The sequence below is a fragment of the Palaemon carinicauda genome, chromosome 34 (genome assembly GCF_036898095.1).
Source record: "Palaemon carinicauda isolate YSFRI2023 chromosome 34, ASM3689809v2, whole genome shotgun sequence".
Classification (NCBI taxonomy): domain Eukaryota; kingdom Metazoa; phylum Arthropoda; class Malacostraca; order Decapoda; family Palaemonidae; genus Palaemon; species Palaemon carinicauda.
The window spans coordinates 74688039-74698101 of NC_090758.1; the positions used below are offsets into that span (position 1 = coordinate 74688039).

At 38.3% G+C, this 10063-nt stretch overlaps 1 protein-coding gene across 2 annotated transcripts; it reads right to left on the minus strand.

Annotated features, from left to right (window-relative positions):
• Positions 1-757: 757 nt before the first annotated feature.
• LOC137626661 (compound eye opsin BCRH1-like) lies at positions 758-9760 on the minus strand. 2 transcript variants are annotated; one of them, XM_068357677.1, is made up of 9 exons: positions 9662-9760; positions 3130-3337; positions 2820-2973; positions 2463-2704; positions 2188-2346; positions 1927-2031; positions 1607-1729; positions 1290-1419; positions 758-896 (listed from the first exon to the last, which is right to left on the minus strand). In XM_068357677.1, exons 1-8 carry the CDS (start codon positions 9664-9666, stop codon positions 1321-1323), a joined length of 1095 nt encoding a protein of 364 aa, XP_068213778.1. In that variant the 5' UTR covers positions 9667-9760; the 3' UTR covers positions 758-896; positions 1290-1320. The 2 variants fall into 2 exon arrangements, with proteins under 2 accessions (XP_068213778.1, XP_068213777.1); XM_068357676.1 differs by lacking the exon at positions 9662-9760 and adding an exon at positions 4556-4700.
• Between the last annotated feature and the right edge of the window lie 303 nt (positions 9761-10063).

Genomic DNA, 10063 nt, shown 5'->3' on the forward strand with positions numbered 1-10063 from the left:
GTTTACTTATTGTTTCTCTCTGAGGTCTTGCTTCTTGCTTGCCTTAAGATCTAACAACTTTTACTTCCTTTATTTAGTCTCTTCTATTCTAAATCCTTTCTCCAACTCCTTGTGGCTCAACAATTACTGAAACTATGTCTTATTTTGCTGCTCAATTCAGAACCTCCAGTTATTTTAACTTTTCTTTTCCAAATCCTTTCTTCAAATTCTTGTGGCTCAGAAATTATTGAAACTTTGCCTTATCCTGCTGTTTACCTCAGAACCTCCAGTTATTTTAGTTTCTTCTATTCCAAATCCTTTCTCCAACTTCTTGTCTTCTTGTGGTTCAATAGTAACTGGAACTTTACCTTATTCTGCTGCTCACCTCAGAGTCCCCAGTTACTTTAGTTTCTTCTATTCCAAAACCTTTCTCCAACTTCTTATGGCTCAGCAGTTACTGAAACTATGCCTTATTATTGTGCTCAGCACAGAGCTTCCAATCATTTTGTGTATTTCTGGCACAATATACCTTTAAAACTATCTTTTGCTTTAATTTTGAGACTGATACTCGAATTCTTCTAGACTCTTCTTACCATTATGGTACAAAGACTCTCTGAAGTTCCAAACTCTGAAAAACACCCATCCCATAGACCACTAAAGCCATCAACCATACCACAATTTAACCTAATGCCAAATGTTTATCTGTACTTTCAGACCTTCGAATATCTTACTTTCTTTTAACAATAAAAAGGTCAGTCAACACCAGTATTTATGCGAGGGAAGTTTATTTATAAAAAACAATGAGGCCCCAATGTTTTAAAATTATTTGTTCTATGTAGATTATACCCGGTGATAAGTCCAGTACATTCACCGGTCGAAGAGGAGTTCGTCATCAATGGCGTTAGCAATCGGTTCAGCTGTGAGAGTAGAGTGAAAAGCTTAGGTGAGATCTGTGTCAGAGGAGGTCAAGTTGAGTGAGGGGACATGTCAGAGAAAGGACAAATAGTTGGAGGAAATGTCTGAGAAATGGTCAAGTGTATATATTTGGATTTATATATGCATCATCTCTTTCACTCTCTTTGGCAACACTATATCATATTGCATCCTCACTTTTATCTGATATGTTATACATAAAAAAGATCCTTGTACAGTAATCTGCTTGAAAATATATAGGAGTCATTTGTAAATTAGGAATTCCAGATAATATAACATTGAGGAATAAAAAGTGAAGTAAACCAAGCCAAAGAAAGATGGACACAGGAGACTACGGAAAAAGTCTGTCGATATCGTTAGACGAGGAGTAGACTTACGTTTCTTTTGTACTTTTTACGCGCAGATCCCTTAAGCCTTCTCGTTAGTGACAGTAGAATTAGACTGGTTATCATCATACTTTCGTTCCACCTCGTGAATGCAGAACCAAGGCAAGTGCTTCGTAATGGCCTTTCGAGGGAAAACAAAATGGCGGTTGTTAAAACCCCGAACAAGAATGGCTACTAAACAACAGATATTAACATTTATCTAGTTGGATATACTACAAAATTTAAGCCAAAAGTACTACAGAGTCAATCAAACTAGATCAGAAACTAATTGTGATAACCGAGTGAAAGACCACACCGAGATAACTCACCAGGCGGAATTTAGGATGGCTGATGGCGTACACGAAGGGATTGTAGCAGGATGCGGACTTAGCCAGAAGAGCTGGCAACAAGGTCACCAGAGGGGTGATGTTCTCATAGTGTCCAGACACACCCTGCAGTAAAAATATGTATTAGTTCAATCACAAGTTTTCGCAGTCACTAACCCCGAGGATGTACGTACAGGTTTGCAAACAGTTTCGGGATGCCTTGTCTCTTCTTCTATATAGATGATAATGAGGACTATATCACAGTAATTTAAAAGCTGAACAAAAATCACAAAAAAGTAAGAACTTTAAGATGACATATATACCTGGATGGTAATAGAAGCATATGGAACCCAACAACAAAGCCAGAGAGTGACATTGCAGATGGCTGTTTTGGCAATACGGATTTCAGCACGCTGGGTATCAGCTTCCTGGAGGGAGAAAATAGATAGCATGAGACATTCTGGAGTGGAGCATGATCTACGATGTTGGCATTTCGCATGCAATACCCCACCAAAAATAGATTAAAATTCGTATCACAATGAGATTTGTGAAAACGGAAGAGCAAGTGAGCGTGCACGACTTACGTTAGATCTCAGGTTAGCGACGTTCATCTTCTTGGCCTGTTCCCTCATTGACTTCTCGTGTGCAAAGATGGCTTTCACAATGAAAACGTACGAGAACACGATGATGGTGGCGGGGAAAACAAAGTCAAAGAAGATGATGCACATGTTGTAGCTCTTGGTCTGCAAGAAAGAAAAGAGAGCATTGAATCGCAAATATGTATCATCCCTAGAGAATAGACTATAACTCAACATGACTCAACTAAGAGCAGCGTGAAATTTTGTGGCCGCAAACTTACGTTGAAATCCTGGGAGATGTAATCGTAGCTGCAGGAGTCCAAGATTCCTTCAGGAATGTACTTGCCCCATCCGAAGAAGGGTGGGAGACACCAGCCAATAGCCATGGCCCAGCAATAGAGGCACATTGCCATAGCTTTACCCTGGGTCAGCTTAGGTCCATTGAAGGAGTTGCAGATGATGTTGTATCTGTCATAGGATATCATCACAAGTGTCCAAATACTGCAGACACCGGTCACAGCACCTGTAAGGATTTATATGAATGACTGAAATTGCCTTGGGATACTTGAAACTATTCAAAGAACCAATGAGCAGACTCGTAATACAGAAGAAGACGGTGAAAGAACCAAGAGACTTACCGAGAGCAGCGTAGAGCTCGCAGAAGAACGCGCTGAACATCCATTTCCCGCCCATGAAACAATTGTACGCAAATGGAGGGAAGTTGCTCGTCAACATGATCATATCGGAGATGGAAAGGTTGAGAATCAGCATGTTGGTGGGTGACCTCAATTCCTACCAAAAAAAAAAAAAAGGTCTTTTGATGGATGATTCTGGTTCACATCAGACAAAAGGAAAGCTCCGAGGATATAAACGCACTTTGATATTTGCGTTTCACCAAAGTCGGGTATAATGTATATAACACAACAACTGTTGTTCCTTTGTACTTACCTTACACTTGAAGTAGAGATAAATGACAATTCCATTGCCCATTATGGAAAAGAAGCCAAGGAATATGTAAATAACTCCTAGAAGGTAATGCCACATTGGGTTCACAGGAGGAAAGCTGTACCAGTGTTGGTGAACCATATGTTTGATCTCTTCAGGGACGAAGTCCACAAGGGTGACACCTGCTGGGTAGCCGAAGGTGGCATCTTGGCTGGAAAAGAAAAGTAAGATTTTATTTTTACTATAATCATAATTGTAGAACGAGTATGAAAAGCTAATGATTTACAAAGCAAGCTATCACAGAACAGCAACCATGATAATATGATATAACATGACAAATGAAACAAATTACTTTAAAAAGATAAATGAATAAAAGTATCTTTTCTAGATTTGCATATGGCCAACCCGAAGGCCACATCGTTAAGTGGTAAAAATTAGAATTTCCTGTTGACATACTTTATAAAACTCTGTAACAGCCAGATATATTTCTGTTATTTTGACCACTTAAAAATCTCTAGAAGTGATAGTTGGTTTCAATATTTTGACCACCTATAAAACATTTTGGAAACGAGCAAAATTGAAACCATCTGAAGAAATACTCTGACAGTATACAGCCTCTACCACAAGAATCCCTGAGATTCTGACCAGAAAAAATGATTCTATGTATAGTTTTAAAGTGACATGTTGTATGTTGACCTCTCTTTGAAGAGTGAATGTATAAACTATGACCATTGGAAGTCACTGGTAAGTATATAAAAAACGCTACCGTTACCTGTAGAAAGCCACAGAAGGCCCTGTCGCGTTTGCCATTTTCCAGTATGATAACCTCTCTTTGTGGAACAAATCTATAGCTATGACTATCTCTAGATATTGGTAAGTATATAAAGAGTGCTATCAAGTAAAAAAAAAGCATAGTTTGTAGGAGTTACATCCTTACCCGTAGAAAGCTACAGAAGGTCCTGTCGTGTTTGCCATTTTCTAGTATGATAACCTCTTTTTAAAGAACAAATCTATAGCTATGACTATCCCTAGACATTGGCAAGTATATAAAGAGTGCTATCAAGTAAGAAAAACATAGTTAGTAGGGGGTTACACCCTTATCCGTAGAAAGCTACGGAAGGTCCTGTTGTGTTTGCCATCTTCTAGTATGATAACCTCTCTTTGAGGAACAAATCTATAGCTATGACTATCACTAGACATTGGAAAGTATATAAAGAGTGCTATCAAATGAGAAAAACATAGTTAGTAGGGAGTTACACCCTTACCCGTAGAAAGTTACGGAAGGTCCTGACGCGTTTGCCATTTTCTAGTATGATAACCTCTCTTTGAGGAATAAATCTATAGCTATGACTATCCCTAGACATTGGCAAGTATATAAAGAGTGCTATCAAATGAGAAAAACACAGTTTGTAGGGAGTTACACCCTTACCCGTAGAAAGCTACAGAAGGTCCTGTCGCGTTTGCCATGTTCTCGTTGTCGCAAGATTCGAAGTTCAGGGGCTGTCTGGAATACCCAAGTTCCTAACTTCGGTCTTGGAAGATGAGGAGGCTCCTGGGTGAAGCGCTGGCCTCCGTCATCTTATATACCGAGTTTCTTCCCGCTAAACTAAGAAGATTACGAACCTTTATGTAAAGGCTTTCTTCTTGAAAGTCTTCATGTATGGCGACTCTCTTTGCAGACAATTGAGTAGGAATATGGCTGCATAACACACTTTCTTACCTCTACCGGCTTATCGGAGTCACTCGTATGGGTTCCTTTACTTAGACGTATTATAAATAGGTCCTTGGAATGGAATTCTGTATTTGTGTTTACAAATATATGTCTTCAGAAATAAATAATATCCATAGAAATGCGTTTCCTTGCCTGTTTTCAGTTCTACCAAGTCTATTAATATGAATTTAAACTAATTGATTTCTAAATGTTTTTGTATATCATTATACTGTCAAAAAATTATCTATATTACCAATCAAACAATGCAGATGTATATATGAATAATATATGTATTCCTAACTCCATAAAGAAAGTTATTATCCAGAATAGTCTTGACTAAGGTGTACATAGTCCTGTTTGATAAACTTGTATCCACATTAGAAGAATGAGCATCTTTTAATACATGGATTCTTAATTGAAACTGAATAGGAAGAATCAACACAGATTTCCCTCAGGTAGAACATATTCAAGAGGGTTTATCAACAATGATTGATGGGAGTCTAGTAGAGTGGTTAGTAAAACTCAATCCTCTGCCATTAAACCAGTAGAGGAGATCATGGTTAGTATACCCTCAAATATACCCGTTTTCGCTGAAAGGGATAACTACTGCACTGTAATTGTTCAGTGACCACTTTCCTCTTGTTAAGGGTAGAAGAGACTCTTAAGCCGTGGCAAGTGACTCTTCTAGGAGAGGGATACTCCAAATCAAACTATTGTTCTCTAGTTTTGGGTAGTGCCATAGCCTCTGCACCATGGTCTTTTTCCACTGTCTTGGGTTAGAGTTCTCTTGCTTGAGGGTACACTCGGGCTCACTATTCTATCTTGCTTCTCTTCCTCTTGTTATTTTCAAGTTTTTATAGTTTATATATGAAATATTTATTTTAATATTATTGTTCATAAACTTCTCTTGTAATTTTTCGTTATTTACTTTCCGCACTAGGCTATTTTTCCTGCTGGAGGCCTTGGGCTTATAGCATCCTGCTTTACCAACTAGGGTTTTAGCCTAGCTAATAATAATAATAATAAATAGGATTTGCATTCTGAGAGACATGTAGCAAAGTGGAAAAATATTTGATAAATGGCTGTCTTGTCAACTGGTTTAAAATAATGTATTTATAATGAATACCTTGTCCTTTATTGCTAGTATCATTACTAGCTAAGCTACAACCCTGGTTGGAAAAGCAAGATGGTTCAAGTCCACAGGCTCCAAGAGGGAAAATTGGCCCAGTGAGAAAAGGAAATAGATAAAATATTAGATAAAGAATGAATAATGAGTAAAGAATATATTAGTAACAACGTTAAAATAGATCTTTCAAATATAAAATATTTTAAGAGGGATTCATGTCAGCCTGTTCAACATAAAAACATTCACTGCAAGTTTGCTGAACTTCTGAAGTTAAGTTTGTTGAACTTCTGAAGTTAAGTTTGTTGAACTTCCGAAGTTCTTCTGATTTTTGATTCAACTGATTTCAGCTATATCCGATTCAGTAAACTCGAAGACCTGAATCAAAAGATGAAACAACATCTGTGAAATCCGGAGCTGAAAACTAATGAAACACCGAAATCCATCTAAAAAAAGAAAAAAAACCTTCTTTTTCTGGTGACCGCAAAGGTAGCAGCAGTATGGGAATCAGCATTATGAAGCTTCATCTGTGGTGGATAATGTGGGAGGGTGGGCTGTGGCACCCTAGCAGTACTAGCTGAACTCGGTTGAGTTCCTTGTTAGTCTGGAGGAACGTAGAGAGTAGAGGTCCCCTTTTTTTGTTTTGTTTCATTTGTTGATGTCGGCTACCCCCCAAAATTGGGGGAAGTGCCTTGGTATATGTATGTATGTACATCATGGAAAACTGTATTGCTAAGAGGTACTTACACAGTTCAATACTTCTAATTGACATTTTACAATTTAATTTTAATGGGGCATAGGGGAAACTAAGAAGGGAGAAGAATGAAGAAAACAAGTATTAAAGAGATATGAATTTTGCATAAGAAAATAAAGAAGTTCAACAAAATTGACATAAATCTCTATTAAAATAGTTTATATATGACAGATCTATTTTAACGTTGTTTTTTATCTTATATATTCTTTACTCATTACTCATTATTTCTCTAAGAGTTTATTTATTTCCTTATTTCCTTTCCTCACTGGGCCAATTTTCCCTGTTGGAGCCTGTGGACTTAAAACATCTTGCTTAGATTTTCCAGAGATTATATTCTTCAATATTTCATCTCTAACTTCAGCTTTCAAATCAATACTTCTCCATTCTTAATTTCCTACTTCACGCTTCATAGTCCTCACCAACCAGTCTGAGAAACTTGTGCCATTTGAATTTGATTTATTTCCAACATAATCCCAAACGCATATAACAGTTTTAGAAACTTGTGTCCAAAATTAATCATTTTTTATGTGTATATGCCTACTAATCATATATAATCCTAGTAATATTCTATTATCTACTTCTATTAACGTGTTTTTTTCCTATTTGTATGGGACAAGCACAGTTGCCTGCTTTTGAAGGACTTTACTTTGGCTTTGGAGTAGACCGTAGCCCAGATTTGGCTGCCCTGCCTGACATCGCTTAGACCATGGTATTACTATTATTATTATTATTATTTTTATTATTACTTGCTAGGCTACAACCCTAGTTGGAAAAGCAGGATGCTATTAGCCCAGGGGCTCCAACAGCGAAAATAGCACAGTGAGGATGGCTTTTGGGGTTAGACCGTAGTCCCGATCGGCTGCCCTGCCTGTCATCGCTTAGACTTCAGTATTATTATTATTATTATTATTATTATTATTATTATTATTAATTGCTAGGCTACAACCCTAGTTGGAAAAGCAGGATGCTATTAGCCCAGGGGCTCCAACAGCGAAAATAGCCCAGTGAGGAAAGGAAAAAAGAAAAAAGAAAATATTTTTAAGAAAAGTAGCGTATGTTCATGTGTTGTACCCGTCACCAGCGTCCTTCTGACTATTACACCCATAAGAGGACATCTCTCAGAGTAGAGCTTAGCTCAGTGGGTTGGTAAATGTACTTTTTAATAATCTCCCCTATAATATATATATATATATATATATATATATATATATATATATATATATATATATATGAAATATCTGTTTTGATGAAGTCACTGTTTTTAAAATATTCTATTAATTATCAATTATTTTTTATATCATTTATCTATTTCCTAATTTCCTTTCCTCACTGGGCTATTTTACTTATTGGAGCCCTTGGGCTTATAGCATCTTGATTTTCCAACTAGGGTTGTAACTTAGCTAATAATAATAACAATAATGTATATATATATATATATATATATATATATATATATATATATATATATTGTCACGCTAAGTGGCATTACCAAACATATGACTACTCGGTCTCTCCTCATAACTCGGGTAGGGGTAGAAGGAGTAGCCGTACCCTGGTGAGAGGGGGTACCCCGAAATGTACACTCGGAAACCACAACTGCCGTGTTGTAGTTAAGAACGGGGATGGGGGGGATGGGAAGGATTTAATCTGTGTGCGCGTGCGTGTGTATATTTATCTAAATATTTAGCCGTAATTTTTGACGGGTTGCGTACACTAGTGGTCTAATATTGACCCTGTATACATACGATCAACACCCAAGCCCCTCTCCACCCAAGCTATGACCAAGGAAGGCCAGGCAATGGCTGCTGACGACTCAGCAGGTAGACCTATAGACTCCCCGAAAACCACTCCATCCTTAGCTTACAAGGATGGTGAGGCTGCAGACACTAAATAGACTAACGAGTTTGTGTGTGACTTGAACCCAAGCCCGCCAGATTACTAGGTAGGGATGTTTCCAATAGGCCACCACAGTCGTATTGAAATTGAAAAATACGTGAATTATATTTACCTTTTATAATGACATTCAGTCTAAGATGTTGGCAAGCAGCTCTTCTGGGAGAGGGACACTCTTAAAATCCAGCCATTGTTCTCTAGTCTTGGGTAGTGTCATAGCCTCTGTACCATGGTCTTCCAGTCTTTTGGGTAGTGCCATGGCCACGGTACCATGGTCTTCCCCTGTCTTGGGTAGTGCCATAGCCATTGTACCATAGAATTTCAGTCTTGGGTAGTGCCATAGCCATTGTACCATAGAATTTCAGTCTTGGGTAGTGCCATAGCCACGGTACAATGGTCCTCCAGTCTTGGGTAGTGCCATAGCCACTGTACCATGGTCTTCCAGTCTTGAGTGGTGCCATAGCCATTGTACCATAGAATTTCAGTCTTGGGTAGTGCCATAGCCATTGTACCATTATCTTCCAGTCTTGGGTAGTGCCATAGCCACTGTACCATGGTCTTCCAGTCTTGGGTGGTGCCATAGCCATTGTACCATGGTCTTCCAGTCTTGGGTGGTGCCATAGCCATTGTACCATGGTCTTCCACTGTCTTGGGTAGGGCCTTAGCCACTGTACCATGGTCTTCCACTGTCTTGGGTGGTGCCATAGCCACGGTACAATGGTCTTCCAGTCTTGGGTAGTGCCAGAGCCTCTGTACCATAGTCTTCCACTGTCTTGGGTAGTGCCATAGCCATTGTACCATGGTCTTCCATTGTCTTGGGTAGGGCCTTAGCCATTGTACATGGCATTCCATTATCTTAGGTTAGAGTCCTCTTACTTGAAGGTACACTCAGGCAGACTATTCTATATGTTTCCTTTCCTCACTGGGCTATCTTCCCTGCTGAAGCCCTTGGGCTTACAGCACCCCGCTTTTCCAACTTGAGTCGTAGCTTAGCTAGTAGTAATAACAATAATTAACCAATAAACTCTGAGAGATCGTAGGTAGGCTAACTCACCTCATTATTTCATATATCTTTTATTTATTATCTTATTTCCTTTCCTCTCAGGGCTATTTTTCCCTGTTGGAGCCCTTGCGCTTATAGCATGTTTCTTTTCCAACTAGGCTTGTAACTAGTAATAAAAATAACAATGACAACAATAAACTAGGAGAATCCTTGATTTACTATAGAACCTCGTCAAGATTTCAGCGATGTTTACACTCTTCCGTCTAAGACCCCAGATAGTCATAGCGTTTACAACGGCTCTCCTTATGTTGAAGCCTATTGCTGAAATTAGGCCAGCGAATATCAGTTACCTTTACGTTGGATATTTTATTAAAATGATTATGATTATTGATAATATTATTAAAATTATGTTATTGAAATGATTAGAGTTGGATTAGAAATAGCTTGTCTTGA

Bases quoted from the DNA above. Each gene is read 5' to 3' on its own strand.
- LOC137626661 (XM_068357676.1), bottom strand. From the start codon at position 4,593: ATGGCAAACGCGACAGGACCTTCTGTAGCTTTCTACGG. The intron at 3,338-4,555 runs GTAAGGGTGTAA...TTTCTTTTCCAG, and splicing joins CCTTCTGTAGCTTTCTACGG to CCAAGATGCCACCTTCGGCT. The intron at 1,730-1,926 runs GTATATATGTCA...TTTTTACTGCAG, and splicing joins ATGCTTCTATTACCATCCAG to GGTGTGTCTGGACACTATGA.